Source organism: Pantherophis guttatus, chromosome 5 (assembly GCF_059756535.1).
Source record: "Pantherophis guttatus breed Tessera chromosome 5, ASM5975653v1, whole genome shotgun sequence".
NCBI lineage: Eukaryota > Metazoa > Chordata > Lepidosauria > Squamata > Colubridae > Pantherophis > Pantherophis guttatus.
Genome location: NC_142067.1, coordinates 84,956,379 through 84,983,879, shown reverse-complemented (window position 1 = coordinate 84,983,879; position 27,501 = coordinate 84,956,379). Strand labels below are relative to the sequence as shown.

General features: G+C 36.9%; 1 protein-coding gene across 13 annotated transcripts in view; it reads left to right on the top strand.

The window, feature by feature from the left end:
• The window catches only part of EGFL6 (EGF like domain multiple 6), a 50,455-nt gene extending 23,146 nt beyond the window's left edge, over positions 1–27,309 (top strand). For 4 of the 13 annotated variants that reach the window (XM_087895277.1, XM_060686679.2, XM_087895278.1 and 1 more), the window contains 12 exons: positions 1,145–1,251; positions 3,319–3,373; positions 4,503–4,595; positions 7,618–7,737; positions 9,341–9,460; positions 12,308–12,442; positions 15,931–16,053; positions 18,895–19,221; positions 23,841–23,912; positions 25,406–25,495; positions 25,903–26,168; positions 27,114–27,309. In XM_087895277.1, coding sequence (XP_087751403.1) covers positions 3,352–3,373; positions 4,503–4,595; positions 7,618–7,737; positions 9,341–9,460; positions 12,308–12,442; positions 15,931–16,053; positions 18,895–19,221; positions 23,841–23,912; positions 25,406–25,495; positions 25,903–26,168; positions 27,114–27,224 — 1,479 coding nt within the window. In that variant the 5' untranslated portion in view covers positions 1,145–1,251; positions 3,319–3,351 and the 3' untranslated portion in view covers positions 27,225–27,309. Of the gene's footprint in view, positions 1–1,126; positions 1,252–3,318; positions 3,374–4,502; positions 4,596–7,617; positions 7,738–9,340; positions 9,461–12,307; positions 12,443–15,930; positions 16,054–18,894; positions 19,222–23,840; positions 23,913–25,405; positions 25,496–25,902; positions 26,169–27,113 lie in introns of those variants that run through there. The other 9 variants (XM_087895273.1, XM_034435279.3, XM_034435288.3 and 6 more) reach the window with 5 other exon arrangements.
• Positions 27,310–27,501: the final 192 nt, after the last annotated feature.

Below are 27,501 nucleotides of genomic sequence, written 5' to 3'. Positions count from 1 at the left end.
TCCAAATGGAAGAGGGGAGAAGTGACTTAATCCTTTCTCTTTTCTTTCATTGATTTCCATCCCTGCAATGAAGTGTTTTTAAAATTAGAGATAGTTGCTTCACCCTGGTGAAAAAGCAGCTGCTCAAAGGTGATTTTCAGGTAGAAAATGACCAGAGTTAAACAACAAAAATATCCATAACAAGATTCTTTCTAAATTTAATCTCCTGCTTTTTGCATTATTTCACCAAACTTTTTAACAACATATTTAGTTGTAATGTTAAATTTCATTTAAATATGACATGCATAGACTGAGACAAAATTTTCCAGGTGTCAACTGGCTTCCAAAATGGCTAAAAAGCATTTTGTAATTACAGCCATGTAATTTGGAATATAGTCCTGGTGTCTTGAATAGGTTTCACAGATTGAAGCACAAGTTGTGATGCTGAAAATGAATTTTGCATGCTAAAAAGTCTTTGTCATTTGTCAAATCCAGCAAAATGAATGTAGGGAAGGCATTAGATTTTTTTTTTTTAAATACACATTGTTTCAGCATCTTTTACTTAAAAAATACTAGCACTATCAATATGCTATGGCTCCAACATGGATGGCCTGTGGGTACTTGCTTTAAAATTAACTGATTTTGGTTTTAGCACTTAGGACTTAGCCTTATATATGACTTCACAGTGCCCCCAACAATCTGAGTCCTCATTTTACCGACCTCGGAATGATGGAAGGCTGAGTCAACCTTGAATCTGGTGAGATTTGATCTGCCAAACTGCTTGCAGCCGGTGATCAGCAGAAATAGTCTGCAGTACTGCACTCTAACCACTGCACCACCACGGTTTTAAGCAGGATATGGAGGGAAAGCCACACAGAAACTCTGCTCCCTGCTGTTGTTGACATTAGAAAGACAGTACATCTATTAATCAATAAAAATGAAGCAAGTACTTGCTAAATTGAGGAAATCAGTTGTGTTCCATTAAGAATATGCAGATTATTATTACTTATAATGGATAAAGTTCAGCTTCAGCAGAAAGAGTTTCTTATGATGCTATGGCAATATAACCAGACTTCTCAATGGATAGATGGGACATATGTCCAGAACATAAGCCTTTGTTAATTCCTTAACTAGAATTCATGTTCTGTTTTTTGCACTGTTTAAGAGGTCACAGGCAGCTGCTAACTGTGAATGAGCCCGGGGTCTGTCGTTATGGATCTATGTCTGATTGCTGCTATGGCTGGAAAAGAAATCACAAACAGCTCTGTGAAGGTAACCATACTGTACCTACTTGTTGCTCCATTTTTTTCTATAAAAATATGCCTAAATTTGAATTAATTCGGCTCACTGAGAACCCTGTTTTTCTCATTGTCAAGTGGACAGTCTATTAGCAAGTTAATAGTCCAAGATTAGAATTATGATGGTGAAACCAACAAAAAGAGAGAGAGAGATAAATTTCAAATGGGAACAAATTCACCCCCAATGCAGCGATATTGCATGTTACCAATGCTTCCATTCTAAGTTTGCTCTCTCTCTTTCTGCAAAGATAACTCAGAAGAGAGTACTATTAAGAAGTTGGAAAGAATTCAATTTCTGCATGTCTCTACCCTGTTAACCTTTAATACTGCCCAAGCCCATATTAGTAGACATTAAGGAAATTCAGGGGAAGAAAGCTTTTACATAGGGCACACAGAGTTATTTATAAATAGATGTTTTTCATTAAACAACATAAATTGTCTTCACATTTCCACATAAGTAGAGAATTGATCATTTTGAACTGTTCATTGTAAAAACATTTGAGGATTGCCTGTGCTGGGTCTCTGATTTAGGCCTCTGGGGAATTAGGTTAACAAAAGCCCATGATTATCTAATGATATTGATACTATTATTAATAATAGAAGCATAAATATAAGAGAAAGGTTAAAATATTTCTCTGGCTAGATTCTGGCAAGCTACCTAAAGTAATAAAATAATGACTCTGGGATAATTTATTTCTTAGATGTTGCATCTGCTGTTTTGAGGAATTTAGAACTGGATTACCCAATACAGATGAGCAAAGGTTCATATTATAATTGATATATTTATCAGATGGTTATACAAGGGAGAATGCTGTCAAAAAAGTATTTTCCTCTTGAATATCTATTAATATATATAGCAGATAGTTGTCATAAATTAAAGTATTTCCATATGCTGCATGGGGAGATCCTTTATTAATAATGCTTTTTAATTGTTTGTATAAACCTAGTTCAGCTGCTCAAGAATATAGTATGTTGAAAAAGATAACAAATAAAAATCTTTCAAAGCAGCAAGTGAAGCATGAATAATTTATCAGTATTCACTTTTCAAAAGCTTTTTAAATTGTTCTATCCCCATATTTCTGGTTTGAGTCAGGCATGATGCTGAACATATGAATTAATATACCAACATTCTTTCCTGTATTTGTTTCCTTTATTACACTGTTCTTTTCACATTAAGACACCTTTGATCAAGATTTCCTTAAGGCAGGGGTTTTGCTGGTGCTGTTTGTGTAAAATATTGTTAATCAATTTAGAACACAAGATGATTGAAGTCGCCAGATAATATTGCTTAATAGATTTCAGAAGAACATTATATGAGACAATTGGTTGGGTTAAATTTGGAAAACTTTGTAACTGTCAAGACAAAGTAAGTGCCACATGTAAAAAAAACCTCTTATATTATGAACTTAAAGCTCAAATTCTGTGTCCCAAAATATGTGTCAGATGTAGATATGTAAAATGTATAGAATGCAGAAAGGAAATGCAGAAAAATGCTATGTTGTTGAATTGGTCTGGGCTGCAGAGATGGCACAGGACCTAGGAAGATATTACGAGAGAATCAGAAGCTTGGAGCTCTACAGAGAGGAATAAAGGCAAAAATGCTTTTGAAACATTTGTTTTCAGGTTCCGTCTTGTGTAAATTCATGAATTTCCAGAAAGTATGGTTGGGTTCTGAGAATGACTTCCTCTACTATAGTATGGTCTCGCCCCACCTTATAATCAGGTATAAAGAAAAGTAGGATATAAAATAACCATTGGAATTCATGAATTGAGAATTAGCACTATTATCAGGCTTGCTTTTGCCAAAGATATTATAACCCCCTTTGAAAAGACCTACAATAAAAATTAAATTGCATTTAATTATCAAATCCCTACCTTTGGCAAGTGCCTTGCCTTAGTTTATATTTTATTCCCATCTATTTCTCCTCTTGTACTTAGCCTTGATGAGGGTTGTAATCATTTACTTCATGGTAATTTATATCTTAAAGTTCTCTGATGCTTAATCAAGTCTGATTCAGAGATATTTTTCAATTTCCTATAGAGACTAAATGTCTAGAGAATATTCCCCTGGAAGATGTATCTCCAGACTTCAACAGGTGGGTTGAGCAGCTGAAAATCAGAACTCTTTTCTTTTTGTCTATGGATTCTCAGTCATATAGGTTACAGTTGTCTCAAGAATGCTTTTTCAACAACTGGACTGTTTTTCCTTGAGGAAGAAGAAGAAGTTTTGCTTCTCATGCAAAAGCTTCATCATCTTTTCTTCTTACCACTCTGTACCTACCATTCCTTACTAATTTTTATGGTCCTCCTCCTCCAATAAAAGTTGATTTGTACAAGAAAGTCTATAAAAAAGGGAGATAGTCCTAATATCAGTAGTTTGATATCCACAATAAAAAGCAAACCATTCTTTTCAGAAGAACTTGTTGAAATGCATCCTTCTGTCTTAGTATATAAAAACCCAGGACAATGCTCTATTCTGTTTCCTATTTACTGTTGATATATTGGAATATGCAAAAATCTATGTCAACATATTTCTACCATTCATGCTGATCTTTAGTCAGTATGGAGATTTTTTCAATCAAAGTAGACATTTCAAGCTCCAACCTGTTACTTTTCTACAATAATCCATGCTATTCTTTCAAACTCTGTAGAATATTTGAAATTAATTTCACAAAGAGACTTGAGATTCTGCCTACACCTCCTTTATCAGCAGGATGACTCTCCAAAAACAAAATGCAAAATGGGGCCAAACATCGTACTGGGAAATAATCCAACAAAAGCAAGATTGTGTTTGAAAATGGGTTGAATTCAGTTGGAAGCTGCAGGGAAAAAATGAAAAAAAAAATCCCATTATGTTTCAATGGGACAGGCAGTGGGCAACAGCTTAGAACAGTGTTTCTCAACCTTGGCAACTTCAGGTGTGTGGACTTCAATCCCCAGAATTCTAAGAGTTGAAATCCACACATCTTAAAAATGTCAAGGCTGAGAAAGACTGGCTTAAAATGTTGCTGATTGCTGCACTTTGAGAAATGCTTCCTTCTGGTCACATGGTTTAGAGTGGAACAATTATTAACGCATTGGAAAGGATTTCCGAAGCCAGGATATGCCAATTTTCCTAATTTACTTTAGTGCTACTATATCCAAATCCCTAGAAATTATCTTAAGTTTATTCAGTTTCTGTCTTTATGTTTCATTCCTTTTTCTTTTCTTGCATTTCTTTCACAGCTATCTGTGTAGATGGATGCAAATATGGTGAATGTGTGTTGCCAGATACATGTAAATATTACCCTGGATATACAGGGAAAAGCTGCAACCAAGGTAAACTGGTGCTTTTTCTTGTAAACAATATATTTTCAACCAATATAGCTTTTCTATTTCTATTTCAAATATTGCATAGCTTACCTAGTATTTCATTAAAAATTATAATCAAATTAAATTATAGCTTTAACTTGGCCCAAAGGACCATACAAAATATATTTTTCCTATCTTGCAGATATGCCTGTCTCTAGCAATGTCATTCCCCCCATCAGCAACAGCTGTTGGCTTTAACCCCAAAAGCTTCCTGGGCACTTTTGTTGGCACAAGTCTTTTATTGGTGCATGTACTCTTTCTTCTTCAAATATTCTTGGTTCAGCCATATGCAAGCTTTCCATTGTTATGCTGCACTAGAGCACAGCACTAAAGCAACGTTTTTTCAATGGTTAGATGGTTCTTCTTTTACTATATGAGATTGTCATTTCTAGAATTCTGCTATTTAAAAACTGAGCTTTCTATAATGACTTTGACTCCTGTGACTCTAGTAGATACATTACATTAGGGACATTCATTGTGTCTATTCCATGTCAAAAATAAGGAAGTTATATATTAAGAAATCTTGGCATAGCTAATATTCTTTTTGACATGTCACTGTATGCTTAATGAGCTCTTCTGGCTTGCAGAGCCATCAAAACATAGACACAGAGGTTGATGTCATAGATCCTATTCCAGCTGAAATCATAACAGGATCCATAGCATTGGGGAAGGACTGCATTCGGAATTAATTAATGTAACAGATTGCATTCCCTTCCTCAAAAATCCTGACAAACTGTTTATGGATTCGCAAGTAACAAAATCAGATTCGCAAGTAACAAAATCAGTAACAAACTCACTATTTCCCAAAGTTTTTCTGATTGTTTTCAAGTAGTTGCAATCCCCTCTTCCATGACGTTTTTATGAGAGGCAGGCGGTAGTGGTCAGTGGTGGGTTTCAAAAAATTTTGCTAAATGTTCAGTGGACATGGCTAGGTGGGGCGCATGTGACTGAGTGGGCATGACCAACATGATGTCACTCATGCCCACACCCACTCAGTCACATGACCCCCCCCCACCTAGCCATGCCCACAACAAAAGGTAGGATTTTTTTTGGAATTTCTACCTATTTACTCCCCCCTCCCTTCACCAGTCACCCCCATTTCCCCTCCTTTAGCGGCCCCAGCCCTAGCCCCACTTCCTCCCCCACCACCGCCTCTTTGTTCGGGCTGCTTACCTTCCATAGTGGCTGGTCCAGAGTCCGGAAGGCAAGCTGACTGGAGTTTTTGGCGGCCCCCAGCCAGCTGCCGCTTCTGGAAAGCGGCTGACAAAGAAGCCTCCCAGCCGCCACCTCTTTGAGAGCTGCTTTGTGGCTGCAGCAGCTGGCTGCAGGCTACCAAAAAGTACTGGAGGTCACGGAAAAATCTGCTGCTGTCGCTGCCATGTTCTTCGCGCATGCGCATCCCATTGGACTTGCAAGGCAATGGGATGTGCATGCGTGGAGAACATGGCAGCGATGAACATGGCGGGCAGGGCATGTGAGCGGCAACCGGGGGACCAGTTTGGGGGCATGGCCAGCCAGCCATCACTACCGGTTTGGCGACCTTGGCCAAATTTTCGCCAACGGTTCGCACGAACCAGTGCAAACCAGCTAAATACCACCTCTGGTAGTGGTGGGGAGAAGATATTATGCTGATTGCAGGCACCTTCATTCATGTATGTGCAATCTTCTTTTGGTTCACAATTTTTGCCTTTGTCTTTATTTTTGCTCTGATGTGAATTGCATAGCATCCATAAACGGTGGTCTAGAAATACTGTAAGATTATTTAGATATGCACATAGGTTTCTGTACATGTGTTTAGGATATATGTATAAATAAACTAAAGTATTATATTCCTAATCTTCACTGTCATTATATTGAGTTCTTCACATCTAGTTTTAACCAAAGAAGCATTTGTTTTCAGAAGATCAGATCATGGATCTTCAAAACAGCATTATGTTTAAGATCTTCAATTCCTTTGACTATGGCAGGGTATCTTCCATTCCATTGAGTATGGAGGAAGAGATTGATAAACATATCCATAGCCTTGGCTGAATCTCTCTGCAAATTGTTCTATCAAATACAAGTCTCCTAAAGTGACATTTTATTAATGCAAATGGGTGTTTTAAATCAAGATCACCAAGCTTACCATTTAAATCAAGGTATTTAGTATACTATTGAAAAGAAATTATTCCTTGATTTTATTTTTAATATATTTCCTGAATATACTAGTGCCTGTTTGTAATAATAGTTAAACATACAAGTAACATTTTCTGATACAAATTTAAGTCATAAATCACAACTCAATGTTTGTTTATTTGTTTATGGAATTTATATTGTTGCCTATTCGCATATGGTGACTCAAGGCAGCTTACAGAATATAAACCCCCATATAAAAACAATAAAACTAATAAAAGAAGTCATATAATAAATTAATATACTAAAATCACCCCCCACCCCCCGCTCCGGCAACAGCACCTCACACGAGCCATTTAATGGGCTCCATCCCGCTCTGGGTTCCCCAGGCCTGCTGGCAGAACCAGGTCTTCAGTGCCTTCCGGAAGAGTGCCAGAGTGGAGCCATTTGAATCTCTGTGGGGATGATGTTCCAGAGAGAGGGGGCCACCACTGAGAAGGCCCTTCTTCTGAGTCCCACCAGGTGTATCTCCTTAGGGGATGGGATACTCAACATTCCCTGCCTCCCTGCTCTGATGGGTTGGGTAGATGTAACCGGCAAGAGATGGTCCCTTAGATATCATGGTCCCAAGCCATGAAGGGCTTTAAAGGTGGCAACCAACACCTTGAATTGCACCCAGAAGCAAATCGGCAGCCAATGCAGCTCCCGCAGGAAAGGTGATACATGTGCACACTGGGGTCTGCACAAAACCATGCAGGCTGCTGCATTTTGCACCAACTGGAGCTTCCGGATGCTCTTCAAGGGCAGCCCCATGTAGAGTGCATTGCAATTTCCCTCCGTAGATGTCTAAACTCAATTATTCTAATTATTTCTGCAGATATCAATGAATGTGGATTAAAGCCACATGTTTGCGAACACAGATGCATGAACACTCACGGAAGCTACAAATGCTATTGTTTAAATGGGTACATGCTCATGCCAGATGGCACCTGTGCCAGTAAGTATCAATATTAACTTGAGATTTGGGGTTAAATCTATGTTGTAGGTATTATATGGAAATGATTGTGATGGCAGTGTTGGTGATGTTACAAGTTATTTAATGTGTACCTTTAGGAGGCAAACCATGGACTTATTTCTTTAGTTCTGCTCATTTTCCACTGCATATAGAAAAACCATGCTATGCTAAATCAGACATTTTAGCTGTCTTCAAAGCATTTCCTGAGCTTGAGAGAAGGAAAAAACAAATGCGGGGTTTTGAACATATTTTTAAACATTTGATCCTGCCATTTTTTTCCACTTTACATTTGTAATGTACCTGTATAGTAGAATCGAGAAAAATTAGGAAGGGCTAAAGCACAAAGTTTGAACCAATTGTTGGCTTTCAATAAATGTTGAAAATGAAGCATAAGCCATGGAAATGCTCAATAAATTATTTGTGGTATCAACAAGTTTTTATTAGCAATTTTACTTTACTTTTCTTAGATAGTGACAGAAAAGTTGTTTTTTCTCATGAATCTAAATGAAACGTGAAACAAAATGCTGCAGGATGAAATGTCAGGTGGGCTTTCAAAGGCATGCAGGGGAAAAAGGTATACAGAGAGATGAGTTGCCAGGGCAACCAGGGAATATTATAATTCCTATCTAAAAATACATATTGAATGGCTGTAATGTAAAAAATGTAAATTGTACGTATCTATTAAACTATTTACATCAACGTATCTAATTCAGAGTTAAACTTGAGAAATCATAGAAGCAGCAGTTATACAGATCAATAAATTCAGTGTAGCAAATAAAGGGATGACTAAAAATAGTTTTCAAACACAAAGAACAGAACAATCTAATAAAATAGCAATAGCAATAGCTCTTGGACTTATATACCACTTCATAGTGCTTTACAGCCCTCTCTAAGCAGTTTACAGAATCAGCATATTGTCCCCAACAATCTGGATCCTCATTTTACTGACTTTGGAACAATGAAAGGCTGAGTCCACCTTCAGCTGGTCAGGACCAAACTCCTGGCAGTAAGCGGTCAGCCTGCAATACTGCATTCTAACCACTGCACGATCATGCCATCAAAGGGGTATTCATGTGACGCTATAAAAACAAATCAAAACCTGCAGCAGTTTTCTAGATAGAGTGCTTTGTGCATCTGATGGCATGACCAAAAAGTCTGTACCCTTTGATCTTACTTGCCTAACTTTATGTACAGCAGCACCTGGAAAGAGCATTCAGTGTAAGATTCAGATAATGTGCTTCTGGTACATATCAGGTATAGTGGTTCAGGTACATAACAATCCATGTAGGATTGATAGGTCACCACCATTTTGTATTGTGCCTAGAGCTTTCTAGCTATCTAAAAATTAAAAATATAGTTATTTTGAAGCCTTTATCAGTGTGCGCTAACTTTAACAAACGTGTGTCGTTTTGGTAATAGGAATGGCAACAGTCAAAATAGCAATTAAAAGATACAAAGATGCTGATTTGTGCATCCCAATGTTTTTCTATTAAACAGACTTTAAAATACTCCTTTTAGTAAGCATAATTTTCTAAAGTAGGTATTTCTAGTTATGTAGATGTTAATAAATAATATGCTTTAAAAGATTCCAGAACATGCACCATGGTGAATTGCCAATATGGTTGTGAAGAAGTGAAAGATGATGTGCGATGCTTGTGTCCGTCAAGTGGACTTCAGCTAGCGCCAAATGGAAAAACCTGCATAGGTATGTTAGTTGTTTTAATGATACTATTATTCCAAACATTTCTCAAAATCTGGCATGTGCTTCATATAAAGATGGAAGAAATAGCAACTTTAATTCTAGAATAAATATTAACCCTAATATTGCACATAGTAATATTAACCCTTATAGTGCACATCCCAAGTATATGTCAGCATACTGCATGCTCTTGGTTGGTGAGATGCAGGCAGCACTATGTTGAGTTGCACAGTATTATCCTGGATACAGACAATGTTTGGGGTAAAACTACAGTATGCTTTACTTGAATATGTGGACTATAAAGCTGTTACAGTATGTATTTAGGATCATTGGCATATGTAACATGGTAATCGTGTATATTGCATTCCAGTGAATGGTGATAACAGAAGTAACAGAGATGAGTTTGGGGAAAAATTACTTAAGTGAGATAAATAGATGGGTGGGAATGACAAGAGTATTCATAAAATTTGGCTAGGCTTTTGGTCAACAAATGAGTGAGAATTATAACAGATGAATTTCTGCTTAGAAAAAGATCTACTGATATTTCAAACTTATTTATTTATTTTATTATATTTATATGCTGCCTTTCTCCCAAAGGACTCGGGACGGCTCACAAAAATTAAAACGATGAAAACAATAAAAATGACTATTAAAATAATCAATTAAAATCTCCCAATTAAAATCACCTTATGATTTAAAACTTATGATTTACATATAAAACTTATGATTTAATCATGCCCATTGATAAGTAACATGGCAAACATGTACAATTGAAAGACCTGAAGGACTAGGTTAGGGACAGATTGTGTTATGAATATATATGTGTGTGTGGTGCTAGGAGTTTTTTTTTTTTTTTTAATTTGATTTATATGCCGCCCTTCTCCGGAGACTCAGGGCGGCTTACAATGCGTTAAGCAATAGCCTTCATTCTTTTGTATGTTTTATACAAAGTCAGCTTATTGCCCCCACAAACTGGGTCCTCATTTCACCTACCTTAGAAAGGATGGAAGGCTGAGTCAACCTTGAGCCTTGGAGAGATTCGAACCAGCAGAAATTGCAGGCAGCTGTGTTAATTACAGGGTGCACTAGAGTTAATAACAATTTGATGCTGCATAATTGACCAGTCAAATGTCCTGCTTAATGAATAATACAATATTGATGCGAGAATAAGACAAGTATATGTATGATGTTCTTTTCCTCTGCTTAACAAATAATAACCTCTGTATAAATAATTCTTGTTGTGACATTAGGGGTATGTTGCGAATATATATAAGTTTTTAAATGCAGATGATGTTATGCTATTGCTAATAATACAAATTCTTTGCAGTAAATGTAAGGCAGATTGGATAATGCAATGACAGCATATATCTGAAAATAAATATAATTAACCCAAAGACTAAGGTAATAATTAAGGTAATTGACTAAGGTAGAAAATTGAATTATTTGAAGTTGTACATAAATAATCAAACTAATGTTATTTTTTGTGTATTTGGATGGAATGGCTGTATGTTTCTGCCCACTTTGTTAGATAGTACTGAAAGTTGGCTACATTAGAAGAAACATAAAAGTAAATAGCTATTTACTTGGCTTCCTCTGCTATATGGGGATATCCCCACGTAGCAGAGGAAGCCAAGGAAGACATACATCTGTGTATTTTCTCAGGAGTTTAAAAGTTCAGTATTACTGATCTTCAATAGTAGAGTATATTTATTCCTTCAACTGTACATTTTAAAAGCAATGATATGAACAGTCTCTCCTCTGGCAATACTATCTCCAGCCCATATCAACCTTTTAAGAAAAAGCTATTAAAAGCCTGTATATAATCAAGGGTGCTGTTGGATGTTTGAAAACCTCTAGATTTTCTTAGCATGTTGAACTGTATTTTCCTACTGAATCATCCTTGCAAATGAACTAGCCAAGGTTGGGGTTAATGGTTTCTTTTGTGACATCGATTACATACAGTTAATATGATTATTTCTCCATATTTCTTAATGTTCCCTTTTTCTTGCACTAAAATTGATGATTTGGCAGCAACCTTTGGAAGGACAGTGGGAGTTGTTTCTGAAGCTTTGACAGGGGCTGCATATGGCCTGGGCCTTAAACTGTGAAATCTAGATATACAAGAAGTGAGGAAGATTTTTTTTTTCCTGAAGAGAAAAGGCACTTCCTCAGCATAACAGACTCTGGAGACATTGTAGAGCCTAGGAGAAATTTGACAACACAGGAAATAAAGTTTATCAGAAACTACAGATATTCATAAACTTTCAAGCAGCAAATTCATCAGCTTGGAAGCATGGCTCTGGAGGATTGCTGCCTTAACATATAGCTGCAAAAGCAAGATGCATATGGAATTCATGAATTGAGAATGTTTTTAGGAATCATACAATAAGCCCATGTGGATATTTAGTTCAACTGCTGAACAGTAAATATGCCATTGAAGGACAAATTACATGTAGTCCTCAATTTATGACCATAACTGAGTCCAACATTTCTGCTGCTAAGCAAAACAGTTCAGTGACTTTTGCTCCATTTTACGACTTTTTTTGCCATAGTTGTTAAGTGAATCTGGCTTCCATTTTAAAACATACTGGTTGAAATGTGTTTTATGTAAGTCAACTTAATTAATTAGTTGCTAAGAAAAATTTAACCTGAAAGGTGACATTTAATTTTTAAACAAAGTTAGCAATTAAGGCTGTTAGAACTGCATTGTGTTTAGCATTTGTAGATTTCCCTGACTATCTTATGCCGTAGGTAAATAAATAAAAAAAAAAATTAAATTAGTAAGTAACCATGACAATTAGGCTTGTGTTTGCTCATTTTCTGATCTCACAAGATTTCATCTTCATGTAATAGATATTGATGAATGTGCCACTGGCAGAGCAGTTTGTTCTTTCAGTCGAAGATGTATCAACACATTTGGAAGTTTTTATTGCAAATGCCAGATTGGATATGAACTGAAACACCTGAATGGCAGATATGACTGTGTAGGTAAGGATTAAATTTGCTTCTGCCTATATTATGGGAAGACTGATACATCTTTAACTGATGCCAGAAGTCCCTTCAGATTTTGATTTTATTCAGAATTTCTGAATTTATTCAGAAGTTATGTAATAACTAATGACAATAAAAAGTAAAATCTCAGAAGGAACTTCCATTAAGGAGGGCTGTACATGTTTCAAAAATGATTTTATAAATATGGCTTGGAAGATGCATAAGCAAGCACAGCCTGTCTTAAAACAGATACATCATTTTTCTGGCTTCCAAACAAACCTGAATACAAACATGGTGGATTTAATGAATTGCATTAAAATAGTCTGTTTCAATGCAACAGCATTATGTTCCAAATCATACACAATGCTGCAACTGCTGTGCTTCTGACTAGAGGTGTTAGCCACACAATATTCCCACTCCCCTGTGGAAAATAGACCTCTCTGTTGTAATCAGAGGTAGAAAATGCCAAAATTACACAGAAAACTTCAATTATCCATAGGCTTGATGAGTTAAAGCTCTCTTCTACATAATGGAGAAACATTTGCCACATTCTGAATCATAACGCTTTGAGTAACTGAAATCTACTAGATAGTAGGATGTCCAGCAGTTGTTCAACAAATATGTTTAAAATCAATAGCTGCAAATTATTTCTCTTAACAAAAATATATTATGCAATTTGGCTTTGTTTGGCTGATAAGTGAACTTGGATTTTGCTATGAATAGGACTTAAACCTGATATTTAGCAGTTGTTGAGATTTTTTAAAAAATGGTTTTCCCATATCTTGTAGAAAACTTACTTAAACAGATGTTTCTATGAATTACTAGCATTGTCCTTAAATCAAGGTTCACATTGTGCATTTTTCTCCTGCCTGTGGAATAGTGGGCTCAAAGTTTTCCATTCTGAATTAGATGAATGTTTGGCACCTGTCCCTCATTACTGTAAGAATCTGGGCCAGGAATAGCCATAGGTCATGGTTAAAAACAAGGCACAAAGTACAGTAAATACAGATAATCCCCCAGGTACAAAGGTTTATTTAGCAAATTTTCACAAGAATAAATTTATTCAGAAAGGGTACTTATGTTAGAAATTCAAAACTGCGATCAAAAAGAGGCCTCTGTAGCCATGTGACTTGGATTCAGTCACTGTTGCAGCAGCGGCTATGAAGCCGACATTTTTTTTTGTCCCTGGTCACATGGCCAAGATCCGGTGATTTTGCAGCTGGCTCGGCAGCGAGTTTCTTTTAGTTTTTGGTGGCTTTTTTGGTGCTGTGTGGGCTTGAGGACTAGTGCTAGAATTGAGTACTAGAATTGCTTCTATAACTATTTTAAAATATTCTTTTTTTGTTATTCTATAGTACTGTACTGTTTGTAAGCACTTTGGGAACTGCTCTGCTTTTTAAGTACTATACTTTGCAAACTATTGTGCTTATAAGTACAGTACTTTGCAAAGATAAAGTTTGTTTGCATTTGCCTTGAAACTGCTTGTAGAAATGCTAGCCAGCATCTACACAAAGCATTCTATAACAATGTTTCCTTGCTTTTATTTTGGAGATTAGTGTATATTATTGTAGTTTGTAGATTTTAAATTTAAATTGCCTCCAGAAGTTGTGGGTTCCCCCTCAGTGGAAGCTTTTAAGAAGAGACTGGATAGGCATTTATCAGAAATACTCTCTTGTGAGAACAGTGGGTTAGACTAGATCAGTGATGGCGAAACTTTTAGGCACAGAGTGCCCAAACCGGAAGGCGCATGCACACCAGAGCACCAGAAACTTGATGATCAGCTGGCTGGCGTGCATGCGCACCTCAGAAACCCAACAATCAGCTGGCCGGAGCGCATGCGTGCCTCGGATACCCGACGACCAGCTGACTGAGCTGGGGCAATGGCGCGCGTGCCCACAGAGAGGGCTCTGCTTACCACCTCTGGCACATGTGCCATAGGTTCACCATCATGGGACTAGATGATCTCAAGTTCCATTCCATCTCTGTTACTGTTGCAAGCCAAGAGTTCTGTAAAACCCCTTCCCCACCTCCCTCTGAGTGCCTGATTGGCACTCTTGATGCTAATGGCAAGTGATTTTTTTTTTAAAGCAACTGCAATCGGAGAGTTCTGTAAATTACATCCCCTCCCCCAGCTGTCTGAAGAAGCTTGAGCTGATTAGCAGCAAATGTTTTTTTTTTTTAAAAAAAAAAAGCAACTGTAAACGGAGAGCTGTGCGAGCCTGCTTGGAGGCAATTTAGCTCCTCAGCCCAAGGCTGTACCAGAAACGGCTGATAGGTGGCTGGAAAGCCTCTCAGTTCAGTTAAGGATGGCAGCGATCAATTAACGAATGGGAGGAAATAGTAAGTCAGATCTTTGTTTATTTAATGAGCCATTTGATTCAATTAATGAATTTGATTTTAAAAATTTGTAAAATTGAGTCTGATTCATTTGATGAATTTTTTGACTTATGAACCTAATGGGCAGGCTCCATTAGGTTTGTACCTTCAGAACTTCCTGTATACAGTAGGTGGGAAAAGTGCACCTAAATATTTATAAAAATGGCTTTCAGGGTTTTTTTTTAGACCAATGTATAAATGTATAAATCATGTTAGTACTGGAAGAGCAAAATATCTATGACACTGTAGGAAGTTAGCATCCACCCCTTTCCTAGAAGAATTAAATATTTTAGGAAATATTAAAAAGGCAGAATATTATGTTTCCCTGGATGAGAAATGGAGAAGCATATTTTAAAAGACAAAGCAGCTCTCACCTTCTTGCCCCCCCCCTTTGTCAATGGGCCAGAGGCAGAAACTCAATCTTTGTCAATGGACCATCATCTGCAACACAATAGGACCCATCCAGCAACAGAAACTAACACAATAGAACTCATCTAGCAACAGAAACTCACCACATGGCACCTGGGAAGATTACATCAGCCAGCAAGGCTAGCTAAGACCCCTATCCCCTGGGAGTCTGACAACCAATCAGGATACTCTTTCTGGGCCTCAGGAAGTTCAAAGCCAGAGAGGGTATAAAACCTGGGGACTCACTGCGTCTCGGACCCTTTTCTGTTCAGGAACTCAAACCATGTGATCCTGTCCACCTTTAAACCATCTTTCCAAGAGGTCTCCATGTTTCCAGTTTCTTTTTCCCCACTTGGAGCTGAACCCAGAAGGATATTTCTTCTAACAACACTTATTCATCTTTAACATGCAGTGGAGATTATAATCTGTAAAAGCTATTACGTGTACATGTTATTTGTAGACTTCTCATAGGCATCTACATAACTACTCCAAGGAAGTTTGTACTTGCTGAGCACTAAATGAGGAAAACTATAGAAAGGTAAGGACTAGTATTTTATTAAACGAGAAGTTAACAGTAACAACAACCAGCATTTCATATCTGTACGCAAGAATTAGCTGTATCTTTTCACAGTGTAAAAAAATTGCTTTATTTTCAATTTCCAACTTCAGTAATACATTTTACTTAACATTTCCCTTTTTAGATATAAATGAATGTATAGCAAGTACACCAAAATGTAACTTGTATGCAGAATGCCTGAACATTCAAGGTTCCTTCAAGTGTAAATGTAAACTGGGCTATAGAGGCAATGGTTTTGAATGCTCAGGTAAGTTGAAGAACAGTGGTATGTATATATATATATATATATATATATATATATATATATATATATATATATATATGTATGTATGTATGTATGTATGTATGTATGTATGTATGTATGCATGTATGTATGTATGTATATGTATATGTATGTACATGTATATGTATATGTATATAGTCTCATTCCAATATTTTTCACAAATTTTAAAAAATCTAGGCATTTTCAGATTTCAGATGAAGGATATTCTACTCTTCTTTTATGTTTAAAACAGTGGGTTAGAGCCCATACAAAGACATTAAAGGAATCAGCTCAAGCAAAATGAGCTGGCTGTTGTTTTTGGTTTTTGGTTTTTTTACATTTTTTGAGCTCCAAAATTAAGAGGACAACACTGGGATCAGGTTTTCCTTTACTGAAAGAGTAAACTAGATTATTCTATTTGTATTATTTCTCTCCTATGCCTCCTATTGGGGCCCTAAGCCATTGGGTCTTTTGAAGGCATGAAAGTTGAGCCTCAGGGTGCTTGCTTCCCCAGCCTTCACCAACAAATCGTTTTTATATTGCCTATGAAATATAAAAAGCAAAGTTCAATTATTGGGAAAGTGTTTTTTCCCATTTCTTCTTCAGGGGATTACTAGAAAATGCAATCCTTTTGTGGTTATATAATCTTGCAAGTGCACAAGAACTCAATAGAGAAATTCCTGGGAAGGCAATTGCTGTCTTTGAAATTGATATGACCCCACCCCCAGCCTGGGACTTTGTTAAAAAGCTCGTCTATTGCTAATTAATTTTAGTAAATTGCAGCTCTGCTCAGTTATTTGGATTACTGTATCATATATGCAAGAAAAAGAGAGGACTGTAAAGCACTGTGAAACGGTATATAAGTCTAAGTGCTATTGCTATTGCTAAAAAAGGAAAACAAGGAATAGATCTGCAAAACATAAAAATAGCCTAGAGCAATTATCTTGGGTATATTTTATACTAGAGAGGGTTATCTACAAAGTTGTTTAGAAATGGCCTTAATTTCCTGCTAGGTGCTATCTTTTTCTTTGTTTTACAATTGGCTAGCAATTGTCGATCGAAAGGTTGGCAGTTCAGTGGTTCGAATACCTAGTGGTGTGTAACGGGATGAGCTCCCATTACTTGTCCCAGCTTCTGCCAACCTAGCAGTTCAAAAGCACATAAAAAATGCAAGTAGAAAAATAGGGACCACCTTTGGTGGGAAGGTAACAGCGTTCCATCCACCTCTGGTGTTTAGTCATGTGGGCCACATGACCATGGAGACATCTTCCGACAGTGCTGGCTCTTTGGCTTTGAAACAGAAATGATCACCGCCCCCTAGAGTCAGGAATGACTAGCACATATGACCGAGGGCAGGGGTGAAATGCTACTGGTTCGCGCTGGCTCAGGCGAACCGGTAGTGATAAAAACTACCGGTTCAGGTGAACTGGTAGTAAAAAAATGCTTTAAAAAGTAAAAAAAGGTTCCGACGATCACAGCTGTGCCGCGTGATCATCAGAACTTTTTTTTTACTTTTTAAAAGCATTTTTTACTACCGGTTCAGGTGAATAGGTAGTAAAAAAATGCTTTAAAAAAGTAAAGAAAAGGTTCCGACGATCATGCACAGCTGATTGTCAATCAGCTGTGCTCGTGATTGTCGGAACCTTTTTTTAAAATTTTTTAAAGCATTTTTTTTACTACCGGTTCGGGCGAATAGGTAGTAAAAAATGCTTTTAAAAAGTTTTTAAGTTGGCCACGCCCACCCTGTCACATGACCCGTCCCACCAAGCCATGCCCACAGAACCAGTAGCAAAAAAATTTGCATTTCACCACTGTGCGAGGTGCGATTTCACCTTTACCTTTACCTCTTATAACATCTCTCTCTCAGAAAAAGAATTCAAGTGGACTAAACATTAACATTATATTATATAAGCGCCTTGATAGTACAGTGGTCTACGCACCCTGTTATTAACACAGCTGCCTGCAATTTACTGCTGGTTCGAATCTCTCCAAGGCTCAAGGTTGACTCAGCCTTCCATCCTTTGGACCCAGTTTGTGGGGGCAATAAGCTGACTTTGTATAAATATACAAAAGTATGAAGGCTATTGCTTAACGCATTGAAAGCCACCCTGAGTCTCCGGAGAAGGGCGGCATATAAATCAAATTTAAATATATATATATATATATATATTGTCATATAGACATCTGAATAAAAGTAATTTGAACATATCCATAGGATGGAGATATGTGTGATTACTGGAGGAAAAGAATTTAAAGTAACTATTAACATAACATTGGCATGTAGACATCTGGATAAAAGAAATTTGAATATATTATCCATAAGATGGGCAGATGCATTTGTTTTTATTCAGGTTTTCTCTTCCTAAAAACTGTAGTTAATGCTTCATGCAATGAATACAGTATTACTAATCAATAATATTGAATCCATACTACTACTACTACTGAAACTGAAATGTGGAAAGCCATGCTATTGTTTCTCTCATATTAAATTTTGAATACTGCATATTAGATTTTTTAAAAACATAGAAGTATATGCTCATTTTGATTTTATATAGGTAATGAATATTTTCCTTCATAGTTACAATTTAAGTCAAAAGAAGAACATAAGAAATATTCAAAAATAAGTTACAGAAAACACTACCATCTCTTTTTTTTCTTTTTTTTTTCCCATCCATATTTTTTTTTTCCATCCATATTTGAACTACAGACATCAGGATTTTAGAGAAATTGAGGTGTCCCAATGTCAGATTGTTCCAAATTCAAGATGGAATGGTTTTACTATGTGTGTGATAATTTGGACACCTTTTGTTATTTCTTTTTTCCTAGTTGCTCATGAAAATTCAGTGAAAGCAATTCACAGAATGTCTGGCATTACCAAAGAGAAATTCAAGAAACTGCTTCTTTACAAGAAAAGTGCAAAAAAGCATGATGACATAAAAAATACAATCCCAGCATCTAAAGCTCATGTGAGTCCTTTAGATTATGAAGATGACTTGTATCCAGAGAGTACCTTCAGTAAATGGGGGGAAAGCACTGAAGACATCAGAAAAGACAGAAAAACAATAGAACAAGAAAGTGTTGAAGAAGAAGGAGAAATTGAATACCTCAAAAACCAGACTGTCCATGAAAAGAAACTCAGGGGAGATGTATTTTGTAAGTGTTACTTTATCCCCCCAAATCCATGTTTATGGCAGTTTTTGATAGCACTCATCCAATAAATTAAAGGCAAAGGACTTTAAACATAAAATTGGTAAATAGATCCTACCAAATAAGGGAACACAATATTATGCCTTTATTATATATTACATTCTTTAAATCTCATATAAGTTAGTATTTTGTACTCTAGAGCAGGGGAACCCAACTCCCATTCTGTGGATGGTACCGGTCTGGGGCCAGTTGGGAACCAGGCTGAGGGAGCAGCGGGCTTCATTTGTGCATGCATGGGATTAGGTTGCATGCATGAAACCATCTTCTACTCCTCCACCAGCCTCCATTGCCAGTCCATGGAGCCAGAAAAGTTGGGGACCGCTCCTCATATCCTAAGACTATAGCTATAATAGCCATTATGGTAAGTGGGTATTAAATCATGATCAGTCTGAAATGAAACTTTGCAGATAGCTGCAGGAGAGGTGGGGGGAGAGAGCACAACCACAAAGTTCCTCTATACCTATTCCCATAATGCCAATATATTATTTTTGTCTCAATACACCCATTGGTTTTCCATGTCCCTTATGGCAATTGCCAGAAGTATGTGAATGGACTTTGATGGCTGCTTCAACAAAGCTGAGAACAGATCATACGTTATAGTGACCACAACCTCAGAGGCAATATACTTGCAGCAAAAGGAGCAAAGTAGCTTTTAAAAATGAATTTTAATATTTAGCCACTCACAAAGAAACAGTGGGTGTGCAGTAACAATCTGACCTACGTCTCAGGTGCTGGATTCCACTACTGCTAAAGATGAAGGCAGATCAGAGCATCTTGTTAATTGTTGTTTTTTTTTAAAGGAGACAGATGTGTACATAACCTGGCTTTGCTAAGGCTCATGACTTTATATTTCTGCCAGATATGTTCTAGGATTTCTTCCTTATATGGGTCAAAATGTCTTTGAACCAGAGGATTATAGCCACACATGAGATAGGCAGATATATAAATAGAATAAATAAACAAATATATATGAATAAATCCCTTCTAGCCAGTCAGTAGGAGAGAAAAACAGAAAAAAAGAAAAATTCTCATTTTCTTAAATAAAACTTGTACTGAAAAACAGGCTGTGTAAAATAGCAATTGATACAGTATGTTTAAATGAGGTTTGGATGAGATATTTTGCCCTACCCAAAGGGCAGGTTTGGTCTGTATGTTTGCCAATAATTATTTTACTGTTTCTGTATCATATTCCATCAAAGAGTCTAATTTTTATTTATTTACCTGGACAAACTGTTAGTAAGTAATTTGATCAAATTTTTAACAGATCCTGCCTTAAAGATTTATTTTGTGTGGTATTTAACATTCCAGTGTCAGGGTCCCTCAGATCTCATTCCAAAATTATGTTCTGAGGTAATTTTGATGCTGAGAATTTAACAAAAATCAGGCAACAGAAACCAGCTGAATAGAAAATGAATAGCCATCTACAATAGTTCATGGAAACTGATACCAGGACTGTGTTGCCAATTTGTTAACAAGAGATTCATCAGTCACAGATGTTGGGAGCATAGCAGGGGTGAAATCCAGCAGGTTCTGACAGATTCTGGAGAACCGGTAGCAGAAATTTTGAGTAGTTTGTAGAACCGGCAATTACCACCTCTGGCTGACTCCAGAGTGGGGTGGGAATGGAGATTTTGCAATATCCTCCCCCTGGAGTGGGGTGGGAATGGAGATTTTGCAGTATTCTTCCCTTGCCACACCCATCAAGCCACACCACGCCTACAGAACCGGTAGTAAAAAAAATTGAATTTCACCACTGGAGCATAGAGAAAGTATTTATCTGGTGGTCTCCAAAAAAACAAAGACATCTTGATCCTGCTTTCTCTTTTGTGTTGGTCATCTGGAAAAAAATGTTTAAGAGAGATGAATGTGATTAATGCCACCAGATAATGATGTGTGAGCCTGGCCTCTCAGGTTTTTTTAATTTATTTCGTAAATTTATATGCTACCATTTCATATACATGAGGTTGCTCACTATTAGAATAAAAAACAATTAACAATCAGAGTTTAAAATAACAAAAACAACATAAAAGTAGCAGCTGAAAACCTCACAACCACTCAAACAAGCCATGAATGATATGGGCTCACCCATTCTACCAGAGGATGGGAAATCCACATTTTAGTGCCCTATCCCAGACCAGCATGGTCAAGGCAAGTCTAATTTCTGAGGAGATGATACTCCATTGAGTGCAGAAAAAGTTTTCTTCCAGGGTCCTGACACTGTCTCACAAACTGAATCTGGAGCATACCTATTCTGTCAGACAGGATGGGTAGACACCACTGGAGAGATGGTCCCTTGAGTAATCTGGGCCTGATCCATGAAGGGACTTAAAGGTAACCACCAGCATCTTGAATTGCATTCAGAAGCATACTGATAGCCAGTGTAGCTTGTAGAGCACCATCTCATTGACTGAGATCGGCGACCATAGAAATCAAATAATATAAAATTAAATTAAATTAAATAAGTAATAAAATAAAGCAAAACAAAACTGCAGCTTCTGAATATTGTTCATGGGCAATACCATGTAGAGCACATTGCTGTAAACTATCTAGGAATGACTAAGGCACGAATGCCTCCCACACCAACCCCCAAAGTTGGTTTAAAAGGATGCTATGATTGATGGTACTTATGATGACTCCCCTGGACGATTCCCCATATACCGCTCTAGATGTTAGCTCGGGAGGATGAACCAGTTCCTGGCATGTCAGGAGCTGATCTGATTGATGGCTCTGAGCAACCATCTGTGAGGGATTTGGCTGAAGCTCCAGCTGGGGAAAATATGCAGCTGCAGCCAGTCAGTGAGGAAGATGAGGAATTGCCTTCTGCAGCTGATCCAAGAACACATAGGGCAGAGAAGAGGCAAGAACAGAGTAATCAGCCAGACTACGTGAGTAGTCAGCCAGACTACTATTCACGAGAAAGCCTCACTCTTCTTGATGGGATGCACCCAGTGGTGGCACCCAGTGGTGGGTTGCTGCCGGTTCGGTTCTATGGAACCGGTAGTAAAACTGACGGGAGGCTCCACCCACCCACCACAACATTATCATGGGTAATCTGCAAATGCGCAGAAGCTTCTGCACATGTGCAGAAGTGCGAGAGAGAGAGAGAGAGAGAGAGAGAGCGAAGCGAGTGAGCGTGCTCCCGCTGCGAACCGCTAGTGAAGGTAAGTGGAACCCACTCCTGGATGCACTGATTTAGCACAGCAGACAGATGGAGGTGATGCTGGGAACAATGTTTTTGTTTCCTAGCTGTGGGTTTTCTGGTTGTTGTGATTCCTGCCTTGCTTTGGATTGATGCCATGTCTTGACTTGGATCATGCTTTGGAAATTCTGGACTTTTCTTGCCTCATGAATTCTCTTGTGTTGTGGATTTAAGTTTGCCTGGTGGATTTATTTTGATTGTGAAATTTTCAAGTGCCTTGTGGACTCTTTGGCCATTGCTCTGTGGTCTAGCATTGGTCTGCTCATGGCCAGACTTAATTGGGACAATTCTGGGTTTTTTTGGTGAAGGGAATTGGTGGGGAATATTAATAAACTCACTAAACTACAGTTACATGCATGTGTGAGTAAGAGGACATCACAGTACTAAAGTCACTGAGAGGTCAAGAAAATCAAGGACAGATGCACCACACCTGTTCCACTCCCTCCAGAGCTCATTCAAAAGTTCCTAAAAAGGGAAGGTTAGAAATTGGAAGAAAAATATCACAATATACCATGTGTCCAACAATGGCCTTTTGTAATGGCAAGGCTGAAACCTCTTGAGGATGGGGTGTACCACCACTTTCTTAACAGACATGGAACTAACCTTTTCTCAAAGAGGAATTAATCATAGCCAAGACCCAATCCCATGTCACTTCTGGGTCGCCTTAGCCAACAGACATACATCTAATACAGAGACGGGCCTTGCTAACAGTCAACAGAACCTGCCTATTTCCTCAGGCCTATGAAGATCAAACTCTGCCTCAAGTGTACCCCAGCCTTGCATAACTTAAAAGGTTTGAATATAACCTTTGCAGATCTGACTTAGCTTCTTTGTCTGCAGAAATAACCAGGTCCTTCTATGGATCTCCCCTCCACATCATCCTACTATCCTCTATGGTTGCAATTTGTTAGCTCCAATAGGTAGCCCAGACAGAAATCAACTCCATAGGATGATTAAATTACTTTTATTGAGATTGGCTATAATAAGAGAATCTTCCAAAGTTGATTGTGCTACACCTCTTCTTGTTTTTGGATTCATGCCCTCCAAGATTTGGATTTTCTCTAAACACAACAAACTGAAAGCATAATTTGTGTATAAATTCATAACAATGATAATGATTGGCAGGCTTATTTGATGACTTGCACACTACACTTGTTTCCATTTTTAAAACCATGCTGAATAATTTGCAGATAACTGAGTTGGTCCATTGCACAAAGCCATAAAGGTTTATTTACAATTGCACATACATTCTGTGATGAGTTTTCTTATATGCTTTTTCTGTTATTCTTCATAATGTGAAATTTTCTGCTGGAAAATGTATGTGTGTTTAGCATTGATAATAATAATGTATCCTTTAATAAATTAGACAAAGAAGCTGCTGTTTTTGGTCCTCACATAGCATACAAAAAAATTCCAGATTTAAAAGAAAACATACAAGGTGAGCAAATTTTAATTTAGGAGGTAAGTTGTGATCTGCTAAAGTTTGGTTTAATTTTATTAAAATTGCTTTAAATGATCTTGTCATGTATCACATTTATCAGAGATAATCTGATACAGCTATTTAAGGATAGCAAAATTTTATTTGGATACGTTTATAAAATTTATATGCTTTTAAAAACAAGCTTCTAGTCATTTTCAAGGCTTTCTTCAGTTTCATAATTATCACTTGGTTTGTAAGGTATCAGGTTGGTGACAACTGACTAAATCTTGTGCTTTCTTTAAGGTATACCACTGGTATATTTAATTCTATCTTTTTGTCTGTCATTTCACTTTTTACCTGTTGAACTTTCTATTAAAAATATTCCTGAAAATGTAAAATCAGTTTTGTTTTGTTTTGTTTTTTAAAAAAACTGCTTTTGAAAGTATATCCTTCCTTTGGTTCATTGCATGTTATTCTATGCAAAAATAAATAAAAAAATAAAACCGAGCAAAAATATATTAAGCAAGCATCTATCTGAAATTGTGTTACTTCACATTAAACTGGTGTGGAGGTGGACAAACTTAAAATAAAAGTTTTAAAAAATAATAAAATGCATGCATACTCTTTCATATTATTCATATTATGGTGCATGGCCTGAAGTTGTCATTGTGCAATCGATATATTCCTCTTCTTCTTTTTTTTGTTGCTTAGTTATATTTTAAAAATATTTTGGGATAATTATAAGCAGCCCATTTCAAGACAATGCACTTTGTTTCCAAAATCCCTAGTAATAAAAGATTGAAGTAACCACCCCAATGCCAGCATGATTTGACCTAATGTGTCAAGTCCACCATCTTCAGCTTGGCACCCTGCTGGCATCCTGCCATCAAAGGACTAGGGGGCTGGGGGAGGGGAGAGAATCAATGGGCAGCAATAAACCTGTATTCATTTTTGTGAGGGAATTCGGGAAGGGAATGACAGTTGGGGAAAAAAAAACAGATCACCATGGGATCAGTTTGTGCCAAGGCGTCTTCAAGGCCGTTTGCCCTGAGTGTGGAAAGTTAGCAGCTGAAACACTCCAGTGATCCCCAAAAGTCCAGGCTGTATTGCATTGGCTGGTTTTGGACTGGTTGGGGGGGGGAGGGATAGGATTGAAGGAAATAGTTTTTGTCATTTTGTGTGGGAAACTCAGTTTTTGCCTGACTTTACTGCAGCCAGCGTCTCTTAGTAAAAGTATCTTTACTTCAACCAAATGGAGACGAGAATTTTTCTTCCCTAAGAGATCAGACTGGGGCTTGCTAAGATAAAGAAATCTGAGTTACATGAGATATGATTGCTTCTTATGCAACAGTATACTTTTATTTGGGGTTTATAGCATTTGTTACATTATAACAAATTGTAGGTAAAATTCTTTGACTATATTTTAAATTAAGTTTTATTGTTGCAGTTTTAGATTAATTTTTCTTGTCTTTCTGTCTCTGAACGTCAATCACTGTTTCTGGACATCACAGTTGTAGACTGCAGCTTTGGTCAAGGTTCTTGTGCTTGGCAACAAGATGCAGATGATGACTTTGACTGGAATCCTGCAGATCATGAGTTTGGTAATTAATTATGTCCTGATTTAATGAAGTATTCATTAGCAGGAAAATAAACCAGCTTTTATTCATAGGATTGGAGGTTTATTATCAAAACTTGGTACCATATTGAGTCTCTCTGGAAAGATTTCTAACTTATGAAGGAGTCCCTTGACCTACAACATATTTCAGATAAGAACATTCATCTAATCCAAACAGCTCTCCAGAGTCACGAACAGAATCTTTCAGTTCCTTGCTTTTTGATCTTATTTAACTGGAGATATCCGGGGTTGAATCTGATTTTATTTTATTTTTATTTATTTATTTTGCTTAAACAGCTGTGGCCTTTTACTTTTGGGAAGTAATAGCATTCAGGATGAAACAAATGTCACACTGTTTCCCCTTGTTGTAATTTTCCTTCTGTGTGTTTTTAGGTGATGGATATTACATGACAGTTCCAGCCTTCATTGGTCACAAGAGAGATATTGGGCGTATGAAACTTCTTCTCACCCATCTGGAGCCAAAGAGCATTTATTGTTTGATTTTTAGTTATCAATTTACAGGAGAAAGGGTGGGAAAACTTCAAGTATTCCTAGGCAACACTACTAGCAGTCCTTCCTGGGAACAGAATATGGGAAATGATGAACGATGGAGGATTGGACAGATTGAAGTGCACACAGGGGCTGAAACAGCTATGAATGTAAGCTAAAGGTTTAAAAAAACAGCTCTTGTCAGGGTTTTGCCTTATGTACAGAGTGCAACAGGGCTGGGTGTGTCAAATAAGTTGCATACTAGAAATGATCACTTGTAATTATTTGTATTTTGCTTTGCTATTCCTTAAAAGATGAAAACTGTTATTCACAAAATAGCAAAAAAACAATTTGAAAATGATCTTCAGTAGAAAGATTGACTAAGTCAATTGCTACAAGAACAGAAAATAAATATGAATTATAATATGAGTAAATTGTTAATGTTCATTATTTTGTGAGTGCTTTAGATCATGTGCTTTCTAAAATTTCATTATGAATGATTGTTAATGTAATCCAGATATTTAACTTGTGAAAGTATTCTTGATGACTGAGAGGAAAACCAATCAAAAGATTCAAAGACATTTAAGTGTTAGGACAAACTTCAGTTGTTATTCAGGGATACTTACAGTTGTATGAGATAATCATTTTTTTTCTTTTTTATTGATAGATAGTTCACACAGATTGTGGTATGCTTTTGAAATGCCTTAACATAGTATTGGAAACATTCCTACATGACAGCAGATTATTGTTTCAAGAAAAGAACAACGGTTTGTAGTTGTTGCCTATCTGGCTATCCCGCATAATTGCAGTAGCTGAATCTCAGAAGTACTGCAGCCATCATAGATAGCCTTGTGAAGATTGTGGAATTTCTTCACCCTCCTTTAGCAGAAGTTAACAATCTAAAGTAGAGAAAGAGTTTCTACAACAACAGCTGCAACATTTATTATTCTGTTATCACATAAAATAATTGTAGTTGAATATGTAGGATTTAGATTCTTATAACAAATTAATAATGATGCAAAAGATAGTAAAATTCTATGGCTTCCATTTTATCTCATCCCTTATATAGATAGCATAATTTTATTAATCATTATTTTTTTTCTTCCTTTTATCAGGTCACTTTTGAGGCAGAATGTGGGAAAGGTAAAACTGGAGAAACTGCAGTTGATGCCATTCTACTATTTTCTAATTTATGTTTTGAAGACCTCTTAATGTTGGATATCTGAACAGATTATTTTATTTCTATTATATTATATATATAATATTATTTTAAAATATCAGACAGAGATGCTGTAACCTAGATGAAATGTAGATCTGGGAACTGCATCTTTTTTTAAAAAAATGATAGATTTAGATGTTTCTGGTTAGTTTATTTGTACCTAAACATATTACATTTTCCAGTACATGTAACTATACAATTTAACTTGTAGTCATGTTATACAAAAAAATGTCTAGTGTTCTAGTGGCAAAGAATAATCTTTGCATAAAATCCATTTAAGATAA